General features: G+C 44.0%; 1 protein-coding gene across 5 annotated transcripts in view; it reads right to left on the reverse strand.

Annotated features, from left to right (window-relative positions):
* Window positions 1-21,891, reverse strand: part of SRGAP3 (SLIT-ROBO Rho GTPase activating protein 3) — a 220,478-nt gene that overhangs the window by 29,470 nt on the left and 169,117 nt on the right. For all 5 annotated transcript variants that reach the window (XM_005288493.5, XM_005288492.5, XM_065550842.1 and 2 more), the window contains 5 exons: window positions 10,639-10,860; window positions 10,185-10,286; window positions 9,692-9,889; window positions 7,923-8,007; window positions 2,959-2,986 (listed from right to left, as the gene is read on the reverse strand). In XM_005288493.5, the coding sequence (XP_005288550.1) occupies window positions 2,959-2,986; window positions 7,923-8,007; window positions 9,692-9,889; window positions 10,185-10,286; window positions 10,639-10,860 (635 nt within the window). The remainder of the gene's footprint in view (window positions 1-2,958; window positions 2,987-7,922; window positions 8,008-9,691; window positions 9,890-10,184; window positions 10,287-10,638; window positions 10,861-21,891) is intronic.

The raw sequence follows: 21,891 nt of genomic DNA on the forward strand, positions 1-21,891 counted from the left end.
GAAGGAGGAATCTGAAGTGAAGCAACTATTGGGCTTGATTCTGGTCTCTCACTTACTATTACTGCTGGAATCACAGTAGTGCTTACAGGCCCCAACAGAGAGCAGCACCCATTATTCCAGGCACTGTACAACACTGAGTAAGAGACAGTCCCTGACCTGAAAACTTACTAGTCAGAAATAGACAAAGGGTGAGAGAGGAAACAGAGGCACATAAAAGTGACTCACCCAAGTCCCATAGCAGAGAACTTACAACAGGGCCCAGGTCTCCCAAGTCCCAGGCAAGCGCCCCATCCACTTACACCAGGGCAATTACGAGCAACTCCACAAAGACAATACACTTACGTAGGAGCGGAATTGGGCCCACTGCCTTTATAGCTGGAATGGCTGGCAAGTGATACTAGCTTCTGCCCTATGCGCTGCTGGTGTTTGGACCTGATTTTCAGAGACAATGAGCTCCTGCAGCCCCATCTGACGTCACTGGCGATTGTGCTCAACGCCCCTGGACATGTAGCCCATGAACGCACAGGAGGATTATTTCAGTGCATTGGGTGGAGATTTAGCCAGTTGGTTCTTATTGACATTATTCAGAATGTGACTATATCTTCTAAAATTCAAGTCTACAGAACTCAAATATCTAGACCTTGAAGGAGAAAAATGGCATGAAGTCCTACTGTCATGATTCCACTCTACCTTCATCCTCACCGCCACAAAATGTTCTGGATGTTTGTATTGTAACACATCACAGGAGGGGATTTTAATGAGTCTGGCTAAAATCAGTGCAAAGAGCCTTCCTGCAAAAATTCTCGGAGAGCTGAGCTGAACCGATAAGAATAATTTACAAACAACTCTAAATGTTAAAGGTGACAGAGTCATGATCTACTGACACATCAATCAGGTGCCTGTAATTAAAAGAAACAATTTGACTCTAGGCACTTTTGCTGCTTATAGCCATTCCTTCAACTGACAATTCAGGAGCAGAAACCATTACAGTGCAGCGAAGAGCCCATCCAATTCGCAGTTAGATGACTGTGATATAAACCAAAGAGACCGAGGATGTTTGTTGCTCTATAATTTCCTCTAGCTGGGTGAGGCCCTGAAGGAAAAAGATTGTGGCATTCTGGCCTCCAGCTGGATTTAGTCAGAAGGCCATTCTGACAGTGCTTATAGTGCTGCCTCGGGAGGAGGGGATTTTTCTCATTTGTTTGTTTATGTGATGCACAAGCTAATTTGGGGACAAAAAACAACAAAAGCAGCAGAGTGCTGTGCTGTCATCCCTCACTCATGAGTCTTAGTTATTCATTCTCCTGATTATTTTGGCCTGTGACACTGTCCCAGTCGCTTACGCCCCAGATAAGGAAGCTCCTTAAGAGCAAAGTTTAGGTACAGTTTTTGGTCTTCCTTCAGTTACTCTGGTGTCCCTTCACCAATCAATCAGTCCTTTACCAAAGCACCTTTCCATCCAGAGGATCACAAAGTGCCTTGCAGGCTGTATTGCTACCACTGAAATGCAATCTCATCTGGGCTGGAACATGGCATCATTAGAGAACGCTGTACACAATTGGCTTTATCGCTCTGTCTGCAATCAGCCAACTATGGCTCCAACTAGGACCAGTAATTAGGTAATCAGTGGCTCCTGGGGTAGCTGGTAGCCTTGGAAGAACCCGGGAAGGACCTGGAAGCATGATTCTTGCAGAATCAGCTATCCAGGGCTTGCAACAAGTGAGTGAGCAGGCATTTGAGCAGACGCCTCTTGCCTCCATTAGATCTTGGGAGATATGCAGATTGGGAAGTTGAGCCATGTACCTCTTACACAGCAGATAACCCTGATGTAAGAATTCCTCAAATTCACAGACCTTCCAATCCCCGCCAGGGGTTATTCTTGCCTAGGGGAGAAGGGAACCTCTGTTCTCATGTGATCGGCCCCAGCCATCTCTGTTTAGAATCCTGGTCAGTTCTCAGCCTTGCTGACATTCTAAGGCATGTTAACTCTGGCAGTATGCCTCCATTTCCAGCCAGTTGGAAAGGCCCAAGGCACCCCGAATAGCTTGCTGAACAGAGAGCTCCACAGAACGCTAGAGGAGCTGTTTTTCTGTCTGGAAATGCAGCCACAGCAGCCAGCATGTTTCAGCATTTATAAGATCAAATGTTTCTATTGAAAACTTTATGAAAAACTGAAACAGGGCTATAAAAAGATGAGGGGTTTCTACAGGCTGTGGGGTGGGGTTTGGCAGCTCCACTGACCCACATCCTATTGTTATAAATCCTACAAATTCATAGCAAGCCGCTAAAGCTAAGCTCAATGGCTTTGTGTACCGAGCATTCGGAAAATGCAATGGAAAAGGCCCCTCCCTCCTACATCTACTCTCAGCTCCATCAATTGCTTCATTTGGATGGAAAGTTGTGGGGTGCACCAGCATTTTCCGTACTGCCCGTTAAAAGGGCTGGATCAGGGGTGGTCACCCCAGCATCACCTGGAGTCCCATGCAGCAGGTCCTGCCCTTACTTGAACAGTGGGTGGACAGGGAGGGGCTGGAGACAGGGTTGGGAGGGTTGACACCCATGTGTTGTGCAGTCCTAAGGCTGGCTATGAATACAGCACAACTTCAGATACGTTTATCGAGACACTGCAATGCACCGTGCTGACACAGCACTTCCAGGCACGTCAGAGCTAGTCAGCTGGAACTTACACTGCAGCAAAACAAGGGCCTGTTTGTCATCATTCTAATTAATCCACTTAGACAATGCAGCAGAGGAGCAGGCCACTGATGTGGGGAGCTGGGTTTCAGCCTCTCCCCTGTCGCACGGCATAGCCCAGCACAGGGCAGCTGGAGGATTGTAAACCCAGTGTGCTGGGTCAATAAACACCACATCAAGCCAGGTCTTCCTGGGTCTTGGTCCCTCGGAAAAAGTGAGCCAGCCCCCTCCCCAAGTGGGTAAAGCAGACGAAACCCTTCTTACCTGGTTGTGCCACATTCAGCTCTTTCACCTAGAAAGAAAAATTGCACATGAATTTCCATCTCATTTTCACATCAGTGCCAAGGACGTGGGCTGTTTTCTCTCTCTCTCTCACACACACACACACACACACACACACACACACACACACACACGCTGTCAGTTAATTGCTTGTGACAGGTGAGAAACTGAATATGCCTCAAGGTCCTGTATGGTACAGAAGATTTCTAGTTTATTGCTATGTTACCCCACTAACAACTCCTCCACTGAAAGAAGTTTTACAAGTCACGGTCCCTAACCTGTGAGCCACGGAATCCCCTCGCAATCCACTGATGTTAATGGTTTATTTGCAGGATTGATCCCAGAGATAGTATTTTGTGCCTTCTTGCCTCTCATAAAAACCAACCAGGTCCTCAGCTGATGTAAATCAGTGCAGGTCCATTGCTACCAGTGCAGCTATACAGATTTACACCAGCCGAGGAACTGACCCTTGTGTCTGATTATTATACCAAACCAAACAGGAGAACAGTATTGTGATAAGGACTGTTGCCCCTGGGGAGTGAGCTGAGATTATCCCACTGCCTCATGGAGGGCCACTAATAGCATCTTAATACAGTGGAGTATTCAGTAGCTCAGCTTTTCCTAAGATATAAAAGACCATCTAATCATATCCAGGCAGACTCTATTCTGGCTGTCAATATTCTTATTCCCTTCATGTATTTATAGTGCTCGGATTTTATATAAACGGCAGCATATCACTGATAAGATCTATTCATTTTTATAAGTTTATGTCATTCCACAGATAAATTGTAAACTAATTTCGCATGCTGTTTGTGCCTTTCTGCAAAGGCCTGAAAAGCTGATTTCCTCTTTATTTTGTATGGCACATAAAAGGAAACGTTCAAGTTCACATCCCTGCTACAATGTCGCCAGATATCAGACCTAAGCTGACTCCTCACTGCCATCTACACACTGTCCTGAGCGACACTGTTCAATCACACAAGTTCAAACACCATCTCTGCTTCTGCGACGGCCACCATCTTGGCCATCAAGCCTGTAACGGAAGCGGGGACCTCCAGAGATAAAAACATGAGCTGTGACAGCTTGAGCTAACAAGCCTAGGCTCTGTACCTGGGGCTGTAACAGACTCATATCCCCGACAGATTGGATGCAGAGAGGGAGCGATAACACACACTCACCAGTGGGTCACACTTACAACTCACAAAACTCTCTTTTCCCACCTGAACCTCTCCTGCACTGTGCGGACTCACATGACTGTCTCTCTCACATCTCTTTCTAGATATGTCTGAAACTCAACATCATGAAAAAGCCCTCCTCTCCACCTCCCTTTTGCTGGACAGCTGGCCATCCAGCCATCCTCTATGGCATTTTTGACTCCAACCTCTCCTCCTCCCCCAGTAGAAAAGCTGTTGATAAATCTTCACTGGTTTTCCTCTAAAAATATTACACCCCATGATAACGTGACACTGAAGTGGTACAATAAAATCAAGGAGAGTCAGGAAATACAAAAGTTAAGGTCCCTGCAGCAAATAATTTCCTACTTTTGAGCAAAAAAATACAGTGTTTTGAAAATGCCGAATTTCCTTCAGATAAAAATCAGGTCACATTGAAATGTGCCATTTTAAATATGTGAAAATGGCCATTTAGTGGATTTTTTGCAGAAAGTCTAAACGTTGGAATCACCCGAGAGCTTGGAATGAAATGCTCAACATTTTCATGTGAAATTTTGTGACACCTGTGGCTTTTTCCACACAGCTCTTAGGGAACAAAAATGGAGTTTAAACTGACTCTTTGCAACCTTAACTATAGTTCTCTCTCCTAAGCACTGCCATAGTTTTTCTAGTTACGGGAACAATGATTAGCAATGCATCATCAGGAGTCCGATCATTTTACGCACTGATTGATGGTATCATCTTAGTATTATCAAGGAAACAGGCCTGTTCTCTGCATTAAGATCTGATCTACGGGAAGAGCCCAGATGGGTCTGATTTCTACTAACACTTTACAATAACAATATATGGAGATATACCTATCTCATAGAATTGGAAGGGACCTTGAAAGGTCATCGAGTCCAGTCCCCTGCCTTCACTAGCAGGACCAAGTACTGTCCCTGACAGTTTTTTCCCTCCCCAGATCCTAAATGCCCCCCTCAAGGATTGAACTCACAACCCTGGGTTTAGCAGGCCAATGCTCAAACCACTGAGCTATCCGTTCCCCTTTGCTCCACCTACCCCTCCCTCCCTCCTCCAAAATATCAAAGCCTGAATTTGGAAACAGCTGCTGGGAGCTCTGCCTGGCAATGTACAGTGATTGACTAAATCTAATGAGATCCATATCCAAGTTCATTTGAAATATGGGACTACCCCAATAAGAATGTAGAACAGACTGCTATTGTTCTATTACTGCAGTGTGTTAGTGGGCTATCCAGGGTACTGTGAATTCTAGGAGAGGAAAGTATTTTCGTAGAGCCCTATGAATCCACCATGACAGTTTTCTTATGTTAAAATGTTATTCTTCAGATGCAGTTCTGTTTAGGGAACACACTGCATGCAATAAATCACAGGATCTAAGGGAAAGGTAGGTTCTAAAGCTAAAACACTTGGAGGGGAAAATATGTTTGAGATAAAAGACCACAAAAGCTAATTAATTTGTATTACATTAAGATCAGCAGTATGCTTATTGTAGTACTAAAATGAGATTGGAGACAGCTGATTCTTTAAACTTTAAAAATAAGCATCCTCTCCCCCATTGTGGAACAACTATCAACGGCTATAAATCATCTCAATCTTCTGCAAACTGGGCAGAATACACAAAAAATATATATTGTTCCCATAGAGCTAAAAATCCCTGTGTTAGGTATCAGTGAGAGAAAAGCGTCTCTATTCAGGACAGCACTTAAGCAGCTACTTAACTTAAAGCATGTGCTTAAGCCTTATCCTGGATAGGGATAGACTTAGGCATGTGCTTAAGATGTTTCCTCAATCGCGGCCTTAAACCTAATGAAATTGTGGCTAAAAAAAAAAAAAAAAAAAAGATGAAAGAGACCCCTACGCAGAGAATGAAGATTCAGACTGTAGAACACAAGCCCAAGGTGCTATAAGAGGTTTGTAACAGGACAACGTTTGCCCGAAACACCCTCTTGTGTTAGCAGGTAGATGAAACACCCTACTCTTTAAGTAGGTGGGAAAGAGTTAAGTGGGTTTTCCCCAACTCACTGAGACAGGTGACTATCTGCATGCAAGCAGGTGGAAATGGCTCTCCGGATCAGGCCTGAAGGAGGAACTCTAGCAGCAGCCAAGACTGGGGATGGGGACAAGGTGTGAGCTGACCATTATAGGGTCTCATTGTTTTGTAAATAAAGCCAAGCCCCAGGGAGGGGATGAATCTGCAGTTTACACAGTGCATGGACTAAGTTCAGACCTATTGCTTGGGTAGCTGAAACACTCTACTGTTCAGCCTGAAGATACCCTTCAAGTTCCCAGTGCCCTTATGTAGTCATATGAACATGAATGTACGCAGAGGGCATGTGTGGGTCATGAGCATCTTCTCTGCCAATCAGAAATGAGGAGTCCCCTTGTGGTCTAAAGCTCAGAAGCTTTATAAAGCTAATAAAAAGTCTTCCTTTTTGAACAATATCATTAGTGCTCTTGGGAAACCCCAATTGGCTTCTCAGGAGGCTACATTTCCTTCCAGTGGAATCTTTCACTAAGACCAGGCCCCTACAATTAAAGAAATTGAATTTATACATTAACTGAAATTAGTCTGTCCAAGATATTAACTGCAGTGAAATCATTTGTAATTCAATAATACAGACCATCAGGAATGCATATTACCCCAGGTTATCCTAGTCCTAGTGAATTTAATAGAGGTTCCTACTAAAAGACCTACTGAACTGACTAAAGAATAAAGATCCCATCTACAGATTTTTGAAACCATCCTACAGAATTCTAGGGCAGGGATAAAAGTCTCTTTTTATTCTGTTCCACAGGAGGATCCACAAACCTATAGAAATCTATAGGATTGCCCATAAGGGAAGGTGCTGGGGCCTCAGCACACATCAACTTGATGTCAGCACCTGTCGTTAACAGTTGCAGACCTCAATGAGGGTTGTAGGTGCTCGGCACTTCAAAGACTCAGGAACATTGTCAAGGATAAAAAAAAAAATCATATAAATGTTCTTAAATTTCTTTACTGTACCACCATCACAACTCCCTGATTATTAAAAGTGAAAGGGTTTTAAATATCCAATGACTTTTCACCATGTGTCCTGTTTGGTTTGGTTTTCTTCATTTCACTTGCTTGGAAAGTGAAACTAGACCAGAAGGTTAACCACTATGTGTTTCCAGTCAGGTTCACTGCCAAGTCTCCATGCTTAGCAGAGAGTTGCTGCTGCAGCTGGCTTTAGATTTCCAGCGCGGCACGGAATTTAATTTAAAATTACATTTCTGCAAGCATTTCAATTCACATCAGTGCTCATAAAAATGTTTAACGTTCAAAACCTAATCTGGAAGCCTAACGTATTTGAAAAATGACCCTTTAATTGCCAATGAAAACAGTGAAATATACAGCATCCCTGTTAAAATAGCTTCCATTGGGTTTGGGTTTGTGCAGTTAACCCCTTGGTTGCTGCTGGAGAAAGCGTGATTGGGTATAGCTGTAATTCTGGGCTGAATCCTTGCAGGCACCCAGAGCACCTGGCAGTATAAGCAGCAATAATGCAGCCTAACATTTACATTTTGAATTCACAGTCTACTCTCGGTCAAAAACAAAGGTGTTCAGGTCAAGAATATTTTTGCATGTCTTCTGTTAAGCTTAGAGAAGCAACTAATTGTAGAGGCTAGCATTCACCCAGGGAAAGGAAAGTGAGATTTGAAAAGTTCAAGGTCTGGTTTGAAATCTTGATGTGAGATGCAAGGTTTCTCTCTGGACCTTACCCTAGGACTCACCTTCTCCAAGAGTCTGCTTCAGTAAGTCATGTTTAGCCTGGAGCTTGGTGATAAGGTTACTGCCATTCAAATACTCTTTAAATTTCTGGAAAAAAAACCCCACAAACACAAATACAACATGGGTAAGGACTCTTGGTGAAAATGTTTTCTAATTGATATACATTTTTGCCTATGGGATTGCTGGAAGGGGATTCAGCAGGAGAGTCTGTAAGGCTCTAATAAACCAGACTTCAGTTACATACACAAAAGAACCAAGGATGGGTTAAAATTTGCTCTTTCACTATTCAAACAGCAGTACTGTTGATCTTATTAGCCCAGAATTCTTTGTGTTGTACCATGTGCTTGAGGTCAGGGCTTTGGAACACAAGGAACCCCAAAGAAAACAGTTCAAAGAAAGCCTTCTTTTGTCAGGCTTCTGGGAATGGCCCCAATGAGCTTTTCCTTCCAGAGACAGGGCTCTGCCTTTGTGCAAACAGCGATAAGGAAGGGAGAATTCCCAGTGCATGAGATCTTCCTGGCTCAGGAGATCAGATATTATGCTAAGCAGCTAGTCTCATTCAATGCATAACCTTCCTATTTTATTTAGAAACTGCCTCATACCCAATAATGCCTTGGAGGCCAATAACTTTATACATCTCAGGAGTGGGGGAGAAAGGGACAGAAAATGAAAGAGAGAGATGATAACTTTTGCAAAATGCCTTTTAAAAAAATCCTCCTTACAAATAAAATTGCAACTAACTCTCTGAATGGGAACCATAAAAAAAATAAACACAGAGAAGCTGTAAGCCCTTCTGCAGATGTGAATGTATCATGGGACACTACAAGCCATGTCATGTTACCAACCACCTTCAACAACATGTGCCTTGTTGAGAACAGGGGACATTTCTCTTGAAGTCACCTCTTATAATACTTGAAATAGAAATAATAATGAGCCTGTTCTACAGACCCTGGGATCTGCACAGTGGAAAGGTGGCAGGTCAGAATGAACATCACATCCATACCCAACCTTTAGAGCTTGCTGCAGAAAGATGCTACAGCCCCAGGTTATGGGTATCTTCCTACAGCCATCTTTCCATGATGGAGATTACCCTTAAATTTGTCCCCAGGGCAGATGCCAGGCTGTGGCTCTTGGTCAAGGACAACACTGAAGTCCAAGAGTTAAAGCAGAGGCATGGGCTCCCCACATGGATGGCCTCGGCCTCCTATTGACTCCCGGGGATGCCTGTGGACCCCCTGAGTGGCCCATTCTGCGTGGCCAGAGGGAGCTAATCCCATACCCTCCACAGAACAATAGGAGAGAAGTTTCAATGTGGAAATGTAGCCATGCCTGTAGGTTTTTGCTGAGGGTAGGTGGGCTGAACTGACAGTTCTGCAGAGTGACGTCTTATGGGAATTGAACAGAGACCATCAAACTCATGTCACATAGACCCTGAGATGGTAACCCTATGAGACTAGGATGGTTTCAGATCAGCAAACTGGAGTGGAAGGCTCTACTGCCCATTATTGAGTCTCCCAGCTCATTTCTTTAAGTCTCCTTTCATGGCTAGCTTTTAAAGTTGTTGCTTTTTTAAAGTAACACAAGGATGCATGATTGTTCCCTGCGCATTTCCCTACAGTTGAGAAGCAAATATCTCAATTTGAAACAAAACACAAGACAAATATTTAAACAGACCAAACTGGCTCTTGCTGTTCACTAACAAGCATTTCAAATGGGACTCAACCCAACCAATTAATGCTGCGTAGCCTATATAGCTTGAGATGAGACTCACCGTAAAATAGAACATTTCAGTTTCCTGTTGGTTGGCTCTCCTCTTGGCAATGTTTATTTTACTCATGTAGGTCTCTGAAGCGGCTGATTTGACTGACTCAGTGGAGCGACTATGCTGGAAGGCATCGGAAACATCGAAATCTTCCACCGTCAGCATGTCCTGCAAGGTCTGCATAGTGGCATCCAGAGTTTTTCGTACCTGCAGAAACGGGGAGCACAGTAGTTGTGAAACAAACTGGGAGAATGACATATTTTGGCCACAATAATTGGCCATCAAGCAGCTCTTATGTACTGGGCTTGATCCAATATCCACTGAAGTCAATGGGAGTCTTCAGAAAAGCCACCAGAAGCCTCAGCATTGCATAAGATTCCAACCCAAACACTCCAGCTGACTGAAAGCTCTAGCACAGAATGTTGAAGGTCATGTGGCTCAGACTGTAAAGTCATTAGCACAGTCCACCAGAATAATGATCTAAGCCAGTTATTGCTCTCACCTCCTCATTCTCTATCTTGAGAGTGGCAAGTCTAGACTGCAGCTGGTGATATCGCATGAGCAACTCCGTCTGCACAGGCTGTTGGGCGCTCACCTGACATACCTGATGGCAGTAACAAAACCAGAGAGAGGAGACTGAAACATTCACTGGACAAATAGAAATACTTTAAGCAATTAGATCGTTCTCTCCCCCGCCCCAAGCTTGTCTCTTTCTGGTAGGTTAGGGAGGTTGAGTACCCCAACCCATCTCTAACCGGCAATGCCCTGTATCTGGGCCTAAGCAAAGCATTTATCACATAGCAGTTGAAAAGAGTTGAAAAAGGAAAGAAGCACGAACAGAAGCACCGTGGCAATAGGATGGGAAAGAGGTTAAAGATCACAGACAAGGGGGAGAGGAAACAAGGACAGCTCAGGCTATGCCAAATTGCTGACGCTGTTTTCTGCAGGTCCCGTACCTCATCCCCCATGTGAGGCTGGAATTCAAACTTCAGCGGAGGGCAGAAGACCTGGTTGCACATGTCCATGACTGTATGCTTGTCACTCCGTGCGTCCAGGTTGTCCACCGCGTTCTCAATGATGTCCAGGCCCTCATGGCGTGAGGTTTCTAGGTTATATTCAGCAGACAGGTATGTCCTGAATGTCCGAGCTAGGCTGGCATGGAATCCCAGATCACAACACTGAGGGAGGGGGAGAATTATTGAAGAAAGGTCATGTTCACAGACTGAGTAACATGAGTAAAGAATTCTCACATTTAAATATCCCCTTCACCCCGAAGGGCCTCAGAGCACCATGTATGGGCACAGGAATCATTTTGTCAGCCACTGAAATGTAGCCACTTCCGGAGTAGAACACATCAGCTGTTTAAAAACATACATAGCAGTAGGACGTGAAGCATACAGTACGCACTCAAAGATGCTGGGGGAATTAAAGGAAATACCCTCTGTCATAACTATAAAGGGAAGGGTAATAGCTGTCCTGTGTACAGTACTATAAAATCCCTCCTGGCCAGAGACTCCAAAATCCTTTTCCCTGTAAAGGGTTAAGAAGCTCAGATAACCTGGCTGGCATCTGACCTAAAGGACCAATAAGGGGACAAGATACTTTCAAATCTTGGGTGGGGAAGGCTTTTGTTTGTGTTCTTTGTTTGGGAGTGTGTTCGTTCTCGGGACTGAGAGGGACCAGACATCAATCCAGGTTCTCCACATCTTTCTAAACAAGTCTCTCCTATTTCAAACTTGTAAGTAAATAGCCAGGCAAGGCGTGTTAGTTTTCCTTTGTTTTTCTCAACTTGTAAATGTACCTTTTACTAGAGTGTTTATCTTTGTTTGCTATACTTTGAACCTAAGACTAGAGGGGAGTCCTCTGAGCTCTTTAAGTTTGATTACCCTGTAAGGCTAATTTCCATACTGATTTTACAGAGATGATTTTTACCTTTTTCTTTAATTAAAAACCTTCTTTTTAAGAACCTGATTGATTTTTCCTTGTTCAAGATCCAAGGGGTTTGGATCTTGATTCACCAGGAGTTGGTGAAAGGAAGGAGGGGGAAAGGTTAATTTCTCCTTGTTTTAGATCCAAGGGGATTGGATCTGTATTCACCAGGGAATTGGTGAAAGGTTTTTCTCAGTGCTTCCCAGGGTGGGAATCTAGAATTGGGAAATGGTGGCAGCGGAACCAGAGCTAAGCTGGTAGTTGAGCTTAGAAGTTTTCATGCAGGCCCCTACATTTGTACCCTAAAGTTCAAAGTGGGGATCCAGCCTTGACACCCTCACTGGACAGTGGCCATTTCAAGCTGGAGGAGTAAATTCCAGCTCAAGGAAACATACCCCTCTAGCTCTGAATGAGCCAGCAGCCACAGCAGTGCAAGAGGTGGGCGGGGCTAGCTGGCAAGTGCCTAGAGCCTCAGACAGGTACATACTTGGGGTGGCTAGCCCCTCCTGCCACTCACACAGCCACGGCTATGCTTGATTTTTAGTGCACTAGCTCTATCAGAGCTAGCGCAGGTATGACTCCTCCAGCTGAGAATCACACCACCCAGTTGCAGGGTCGACATACCCTAAGTCGTGCCAAGAGTGACATGGCTCAGCTGAAGGGAAGCACCTCCAAAAGTCACAGTACCCTCTACAGCCACGCTGGGATATTGGGCAAGTGCTGGCTCAGGGGGAAGCCTGTAAGCTAGTGCCTCACCAATGCCCATTCCTGCCACAGCCTGCAATTTCCTGGGCCAAATTCTGATCAGACCCAACTCTGCTAACTGATCAGATTTCACAGGACAGTAGCCAGGGAGGAACAGGTCATGGGTTTCCAAGATGTGTACTCCTTGTTCACTGACTGTGCCTAGCTTATTTCTCCCTCCTCAGTCAAGTTACTGCACCTTTCCATAAGCCCCTTCTAAGCACAGAAATGCATTCATCAAAATTAGCTAGCAGAGACAGACATTAAAGTAAGCTGGCATTCAAACACTCCCTGTTATCATAAACTCTTTCATCACAGCAATGACGATGCTTCCATTATCCCCCTCTCTCTTACTCAAGATGGAACAGTTTCTCATGCATAAGTGATCATTCCTCCTTGGGGAAAATGATAGAACTGAAAGCTAATTGCTGTCAAAATTCTGTACATGAAAAAAAAGCCCAGTTTTCAATATAATTGAGTCTTGTTTGTATGATATATCAACAGCATTGGATTCGCTGCAAAGAATGGCCAGTCACCCTCTAGTAAAAATGACTTTTATGGTCTCCTCCCAATCCCTAAAGGGAGTTTTGGCTATGCCGCAAAACCACTATGTAATTTGGGCTTGGTTGGCAGACTCTACTTGAAAGGGGACCAAGTCTTGAAGAGCATGCATGCTGTGGATCAGGGCAGAGGTACACTGGCAAAGACGGGGAGCGAAGGGACATTCCAGTTTTGGATCTCAGCCAAAATGCAGGTATAGTTGTGTGCAGAGAGAGAAAGGGAAGACTGGAAATGGTGGGATTGTTATACATCAGCAGAGCTACGAGGGGACTGAGCTAGAATGGACAGTCAGAAGATGTCTCAGCCCTGATGACAATGACACTTTAACAGGCCTGTGGAGGACAAGACTGAAACAGAAAGTATTGTGGGTAAAGATTAAGGTGCATGAGCAGAGCTCTTTGAGACCCCAACATTGGGAGAGAAGAGGGGTTAGAGTTCAGGATAGAAGGGCACTGGCACAACTGTGTTGGGGAGCTTATACAACTCCAGGCTTTACCCCATGTGAGGAACTTCACATTCACCTGTCCCCAACACATGCATACTGTGATATGTCTAAAATAACCCTCTGCCCCTAGAAAAGAGGACAAAGAATTGCTGACCCTGGCATCCAGTTTGGGAAGCATCTTTTGTTTCATACGGCATCTAACTAATGACTGCTACTGAATTATCCTTATATTATAAAAAAGCTGTCAAAATACAATTAACATTACAAATTGCAAATCGTAGAGGTTAAGAAGTTTTGCTGACATATGAACAAAACAGCAGCAGACGAAGTTCATCACCGTTCTCGCTCTAACTGAGAAAAGCTAGAGAGCTGGACCATCTATCAGGACAACTTACGTGCCTGATAGAATTAAACCATTTCTAAAATTCTCAGTGGATTAAACCCACTCCTGAAAAATAAAACTCCACATTATTTAAAGATTGCTTCTATTGCATTTTCAAACTGGGTTACATTGGCTACCAGCATGCTCCCAAATTAGGTCATTAATATTAAACAACCACTTGGTCCTGACTAGAGTTGGGACCAAGTCAATAATGACTAGAGGTTGGTGAATTTTGTCAAATAGTAAATTTGGCCATGCCGAAAAACCACTATGTAATTTGGGCTTGGTTGGCAGACTACTTGAAAGGGTGTGTATATATAAGGGGTCAAATTCTGCAAATAGCTTTGGCTGAAAAAACTGATTGGGGGTGGGGGAAGGAATCAGTAGATATTTCAACAAATTTCTAAATGAACCATTTTGTCATTTTGTTTTGAAATGTCATTATGAATCAACATTTGAAACCTGTTTCATTCAAACTACATTTTCCAGTTTTTCATTTAGTTAAGAATTACCCCCCCCCCCCTAAAAAATCTGTTTTGGTTCGAAACAAAACCAAATGTTTTTATTTTACTTTTCATAGCAGCCACCGAATCAAAAAAATCAGTTATTCACTCAACTCTAATCATGACCGAGATTCTTTACGATTTGATAGCTATTAAGCAACCTATGTGAAATGGAGTGGGTGGGCTGAGTTCAGGTCTTCAAGCTCATCATAAAACCTGCCACCTTATTTGTTAAGTGATTGGTTCATATTAATGTCAGTTATGCAGCGCCTGTTAACAGTATTTGTTACTTCTTTATCACTAAAGGTGTGTGAGGTGCCTATCACACATACGAGGAGACAGCCCTTGAGTCAAGGAGTTTACATTCTAAGCCCTGGATCCAGCCATTGCACTGTCTGACTTCAGTAGGATTTGGTGTGGGTACAAGGGATCAGGACCTAATTTAATATAAATAGGCCAAATTCAATCCTCCTAGTGTCAACTGTTGAAACCAGATACCATGGTGATCAGTGTAGACGGAAAGAATTTGGCCTGGTTAAACTAATCAAAATTAATCCAAAATAGACTGTTCTGTGGATACACAGAGGACTCCAGTTTCCAGACCTGCCATCACCTTTCTGAGCAATACACTGAAGGGAGAAAAACAGAATTAAGTCATGTTAAAGAAAACCCAGAATTCTGCATCAAAATGTTACCATCACTAAACTCAAAGTGAAATGTTCAAACTCAGTTACTGCCACAAGCAACTCCAGCCAAAGACGACATCTCGTCCTATCCACTGATGTGAAGAGACGTCCCTCAATTCAGATTAAGTCACACAGAGATGTTTTTATGTCACTGTGTGCTAAAAGTGGGAGCAAAACCATGACGGGCTGACTCCTGCTCACTGATATGCAAGTGTACTCAGCCTGCCCTGACCCAGGCTTGCCACATGTGCTGTAGCCAGTTTGGGACATGAATGACATGGTCATAGTGCACTCTTTACCCGGACCTGGCTTAATTTAAATAAGTCAGACTGCCAGCATGACACTTCTTTGAAGGCCCCATGAGCAGAATTAAAGCTTTCCTTAAAATAAGCGTCCAGCCTTTACAGTTGAAGAAAAAATATGATGGTGAACCGATGCACTGTGCCTTCCTGAATGTGCAAAGAGACTGAAAGAATATTTCCTAAAGAGGTAGGAAAGGCTCCCATTCATAACATTTGGATGTTAACACTGAAGCCTAGTGATGGTAATCCAAAATGTCAATAGTGTTAAGTCTTTCACCACTGACAATTTTAGAACAAATAGCCAGCTACTCTGGGACTGTGGGTGGAAGTTGAGTACAGTATTAACATAATCTACCCATTGCCTTTCAGCTTTCATGAGATCAATGTACTTCTCTGATATTCAAGTATGTGAACAGACAGGCAATGATGTCAGTTACAGGAAGTACCACCTCCAGAAGGAAGCCCTTTTGAGACTAATGTCACAGTGCCAGGAAGTCAGAATTTCAGAATGCCACAATAAAATTCCAAGCAGGAGGGGAATAAAGGCAAAATTCTCTTCTCAGTTCAACAGGGGGATCTTGACTCTATGATCTGCTCATATTAGATGCAGCCGGATGCCATTCCTGTTAATGAGATTTCTGCACATATGGGAAGAGCAGAATGAGGGAGCCATGATCCAGGTGTTGACTTGACGGAAGAATGCTGTCCTACTTCAGAATCAGCTGATCAGAGCCTCATGCTTCCAAAAGGATCCCAAAAGTCTTTGCTGAAGAGGTCTACAAATCTGTGCTACTGTAGATCCCCAACAATTATAGCACCAATTAGCAGGTCAAAAAAGACACGAAACCAAAATATCTGTGTCTGCGTAAGGGTGGCATTTTCCAAAGAATCCAGTGTCGGCCTAGCTGCTGCCATGGAAATCACTGAGAACCACTAACTTTAGTGGAAGAAGGGTTAAGGCAGCGCAGAGTGCTTCTGAAAACCTCACAATTCAGACACACCCTGGAGTTCTCCATAATGGCTGTTTCACCTCATTTTTAATGCTGAATTCATACTGAACCAGCAGTTACTGTAATACCAATAAGTCTGCTGCTACTGACAACTAGGGCAGCCGCCTTACTAACAACATTTTTACAGCTCCTTCAGTCTCTGCTGATTAGCACCGTGCCTGATGCTTCACACTCTGGTGCCCAGAAAAGAAAGAAAAAAACAAACCTTCAAAGAGAGACACAAAGAAAAAAAAGACTTCAGACTCCTTCTCCCAGCATCAGAATAAATGGCATTTTCTAACTCCATTCTTCCCTTTGACAGAAAGCAAATCAGAACCACAAATTCTAATAAGAATTCTTAGCACTTCTATAGTGCCTTTCACCTGAGGAACCCCAAGTCTTAATATATTAACTAATAAAGCTTCACAACACCCTTGTGAAGTAGGGAAATATTCGCTTTTTTTAAACAGAGGTAAACTGAGGCACAGGAAGTTAAGTGACTTGGTCAGAGTCAAAGAGTAAATCACCAACAGAGGTGGGAACAGAGCTATGAAGTCCCAATTCCCAGTCCCACCCCAACTCTTACCAAAACCCCTTCCCTGTCATTAAAGCTGCATAGATACTAAAATGAACCAAGAATTGTCCCACTGCTGCACTGGAGAGGACAATCCTGCATTTGGCTGAGAGATAGGTAGGGTGATCTAACAATTCTTCCCATCTCTAATTTCCATGAGTCTGTGATGAACTCTCAGGCTCTTGTGTATTTTAAAATGTTATACAATAAACTTAGGTTTTCAGAAGAGCTCAGGGGCAGATTTTCAAGTGCTCTGCTCACATGATTGGGGCCAAAGTTTGAAAAGAGCTCAGCTCCCACTTCTCTCTCTCTATGGCACCAATTACCATAGTATTTAAGCACCTCAGAATCTTTACTTATCCTGACAACATCCCTGTGAGGTAGGGAAGTGCTACTATCCCCATTTCACAGAGGGGAACTGAGGCAGAGAGAGATTAAGGGCCTTTCTAGGTTGCACTGCAGCACAGACTGTGGGAGTATGAACTGCAGAGCACACCAAAAGGTTGCAATGTAACTGCCCTGTGTGGATGTTGCTGGCATGAACTAAAAGGTACAGTTAAGGTAGTCCTGTTTGACAAAGAGCTCTATGGTAATATGAGCAAGGTACCTTTTAGCTCACACCAGCAGCATCCACACAAGGCATTCAGGTGCACTCTGCAATCCACACTCCGCATAGCCCGTGTGGCGGTACAGAGATAGGTACAGCTTTAGTGTCTCACAGGAAACCAGTGATGGGGCAGGGAACTGCACTCAGGTCTCATGAGTCCTAGACGAGCACCCTACTCACGGGGCCATCTTTCCTCAGCCTTCTTCACTTGGGCACCAAAACGAGGGACAGGTTTTCAAAAGAACTCAGCTCCCATTGTGACACAAATGGCCAGATGGTCACAATTAATGTGAACATGGTTTTAAGCGGTTGGCTGGCCCCTAACTTAAGAAGAATTAGTCCCATTGGTCATGGCACAGGCACACAAGTTGCGCCAACAGAACAAAAGAGGGAGTAGAATTTTAAGAATAAAACCAACTTTCAGCGGACAGCAAATATTTGAGCCTGAACTCCTTTGTTAATAATCAATGACCTTAAAACATTCTTCACCTGCACACAGAGGAACTGCTCTATTTTATGGCACAGGTAGATCTCTCTGCAAAGCTCAGTTGCTCCATTCTCCTATTCTTGTATTTGAACATATTACGAATAGTTGTATCCACGCTATCAAACAAATTGCTCCCAGCAGAATGAACTAGACCTTTTGCTCGCGATAGGGAAGGAGTGTGGCTTAGTAGTGAAGGCAGGCGAGTGGCCCACATGGAAGTGCCCTATAGCATTTAATACCGATAGCAATTAAAGGGTCTACAGAAATGTTATAGAGTACTAGATAAATAACCCTACAAACCTACAGAATTTAATAGAAAAGGAGATTCTTTCTATAGGCGTTTTGAAGCAGGTATAGAATTTTATGGGATGACTAAAAAACCCATAGAAAGTTTAGTATTGTTGTATTAAATTCTATGGGACTTTTCCATTTGGGGAGGGAGGCAGGACTCCTTGGTTCTATTCCCATCTATGTCAATGATTTACTGGGTAACCTTGGACAAATCACTGAACCACCTGTGCCTCAGATTCCCTATCTGTAAAATAGGTCTAAAATACCTAACATGGCTGTAATATGGCTTACTGTAATGTTTGTAAAGTTAATACTTGCACTGTGCTATCACAATGATAGAATCATAGAAATACGGAGCTGGAAGTCATCTAGTCCATCCCCCCATGCTGAGACAGGACCAGATATACCTAGAGGCCATCCCTAATAACAGGTTAGACAACCCCCTATTAAAAGCCTCCAAGGGATGCCACAACCTCCCTTTGTAACCTGTAGGCACTGGTGCTCTGCAAACACTTGTAATAAATGTATGCAATTGCTTGAGATCCTTTGATGGATGGTGACATAGAATGGAAAGTGTTAATGTTACAAAAAATAATTTTTAAGGAATAATTGTGTTGATCTATAACAAATACAGAAGACAGACTAATAACATTTCTATAGCCAATGTTTGTGTTTTTCCTGAATGGAGAGGGGACATCACAATAAACATTGCACAGGATATTCCAGCCCAATTGTGATAAATGCAGTCAAAATGTCTGACCACAACAAGCTGTTCTGCTTACTGCAGTACGTGATCGAAGGGTGGATTTGCCAGCGTGGGAAGTTCTAATACACTGATAGGATTGAAGAGATACTGGTTTAGCTGCCATAGATACTTCCTCAGAAAGGAAGCGAGGAGGCATAGTAAATAACACAGTCCTCCCTCACTGATGAAAATTATTCCCCATTGCTAGCTATTTGTAGCGAACCAGCCATCATGGTATTTTGATGTGGATAATAATACTTACCATGTATATAGGTCTTTATACTTTTCAAAGAGATGGAGAAACACTAACCTCTCTATATCCCAAAGTTTTTGCAACGATGATTAGCCCAATATTTTCAGATTTAGCTATCCAGCCAAGATACTTCTAAGGTACCTGTCACTTCGATACCTGAGCACTTATGAGAAAACTGAGGCAGAAAGGTTAGCAAGTCGCCCACACACCACGAGTCTGCAGGCAACGCTAGCATTAAATTTAAGGCTTACTGGCTTCCCACTTCATGTCAATCCGCTAGATGAAGCTGCCTTTAAACCAAGATAAACCTCTGAGCCACTTCAGTAGTGAGGAGGCAAAACATTTCCTCCAGGAAGTAGCGAAGGCGATTTTCTCCGAGAGCAAAAATAACCGTAAATTGTTCTGCTCGTCCATCTGCCTGAGAATGAACAGATTCTTCAGAGTGCTATGAACACCTGCTGTAATTTAATTACAATGGGCACAATCCCAAAGTCTATCCCAGTTCTAGAGATTTTTACCAGATCCCAATTTTAAATAAGGAATCTCTTTGAAACTGGACTGGTCTTTTGAAGTATGCTCACTGTGCCTTAGCAACCGGTCACCTCCCTTCCCAATTTTCTGGATTCCAATTTCGATGGGTTGTTCCTGCCCCTTGCCAGCTAGCCTGACAGGACATTGAAAGCATCCTGAAAACCCTTTGGGGCCCATACAACTTCACCACGTGGTGACACGTCAAAATGTCTGACTGTGACACAGCATCAAACACATGAGGCAAAGGCTATGCGCTGCAGAACAAAATTTAGAAGTTGTTGACTGTCCAAGTATGGGAGCATCCCCAGGAGGTATCTGCCAAGGGCTTGGCTATTTTAGCTTCAGTCTATGTTCCAGACCTTCAGGATGATCTGGAACTTTACATTTGCACTGTAATGGGATGGCTGCCTGTGGAGAGGCAGTTCAGGTTTCAGTATATCCTGATACGGCCCAAGGCACAACCTACAGTCCTGATCCACTTATGGATTCTCTAGGAGACGGCCCAGGTTTCTGACACGCATCAAAACCACCCCTATTACTTTCATGGAATATTTACAGTCATAACATGTTAACTGGGGACTTGAGAATTTTCTTATTTGAAGCTAGGAATCGGAATACCTGTGTTGTGATGCAAGATAAGGTAGACACAGAACACTAAGCTATCGCCTTTTTCCCCCAGAACTCAGTGTGTAAGGTTTTCACCCCAGACATAGGACCTGACCGTACCACCCTCTAAAAAGTCACTGGGATTGGAACCTTGGACGCCAATTAATTCCAGTATTCTCTTCCCCATAGGAACTACGGGTCCATCAAGTTCAGTATTGTGCCTGAGGCAGTAGCCAATACCTGATACTTCAAAGGATATGTTAAAAACTACCTATTGTGCTCCCAGCCACATGTGTGGTGATGTGTGAGGGGCAGGGAATAGGGGATGAGATCTTTCCTCAGCCCTGCAGTCATCGAATTAATGCTTCACAGCATGAACTGAATATCTTTATCTTACATAACAAATATTACTTGCCTTAAAACTACCCATCCCTTTTTAAAATCCAGCTACAGTTAATTAACTCTGTGGTCTCTGGAGTAGTTCTTCTCTGAAGGATTTTAACCTAGATTTCATTCTTTTCCCTAACGTCTCTGCAGCAACCTCCAATATATGCAGGTTTTCTTAGCTTTTCCTTTTTTTTTTTTTTAAACTGAATTCATTGGTGGATTATTCCTTGAAGGGATTTGGTGAATTCGGGGCTGTCCTTTCAATTCTGCCTACTGGGGGATTGACTAGAAGTTGTCGAGAAGTGGCATATTTTGTTCTGAGGGAAACTACCACCACTCTTCAACAGGGCCAGCTCTGGCTTTTTTGCCGTCCAAGCCACCCCCCGCGTGGCAGGGGAGGGCGCCGAGCCCGGCCACGGGCCCGCAATCCCCGACCGGCCGGAGCACCGGGGGGGGAGGGCGGTGAGCCCCTGGTGGCCAGAGCGCCGGGAGGAGGGCGGCGAGCCCGGCCGGGGCTCTCCACTCTCCCCAGTGGCCAGAGCGCTGGGAGCAGGGTGGAGAGCCCAGCCGCGGCTCTCCGCTCTCCCCGACCGGCCAGAGCGCCGGGGGGAGGGCGGCGAGCCCGGCCAGGGCCCCGCCGCCCCCCTCCAGGCGCCGCCCCAAGGACATGCTTGGTGGGCTGGTGCCTGGAGCCGGCCCTGCTCTTCAAGGTAACAAGGGCAGTCAAGCAAAATCTCTCTCATGGTCTTCATACAATAATGGTTTACAGGCTCCATGATTTTCCTGAACCAGCGCACACAGAAAAGAATTGGCAAATAGGACCAGTGTATGAGCTTTCCAAGCAAGGAAGCTGCCAACTTTGGCAAAAGAAAATATGTGCACTTTGGCCACATTATTAAACAAGAGCTTGCAAAAATGAAGAGGTCTACGTTTTATTTCTAACTAATTTATTAATATGCTCTGGACACAGATCAAAACCATCTTCTCATTATTAAGGGCATTGGCTTGACATGTAATGGGAAATGAAAGCACTTTGACACATGAGTAGTTACTGTTAATTTGTCAGCTGTGCACAGAGGCCCCAATCAATGTTCACAGCCCATGGTGCCTTGGGCAAGCGACATCCCTTCTCTGTTCCTCAGTTTCCCCATATAAAATGGGGATAATAATACTTACCTCCTCTGTAA

Source organism: Chrysemys picta, chromosome 7, assembly GCF_011386835.1.
Source record: "Chrysemys picta bellii isolate R12L10 chromosome 7, ASM1138683v2, whole genome shotgun sequence".
NCBI lineage: Eukaryota > Metazoa > Chordata > Testudines > Emydidae > Chrysemys > Chrysemys picta.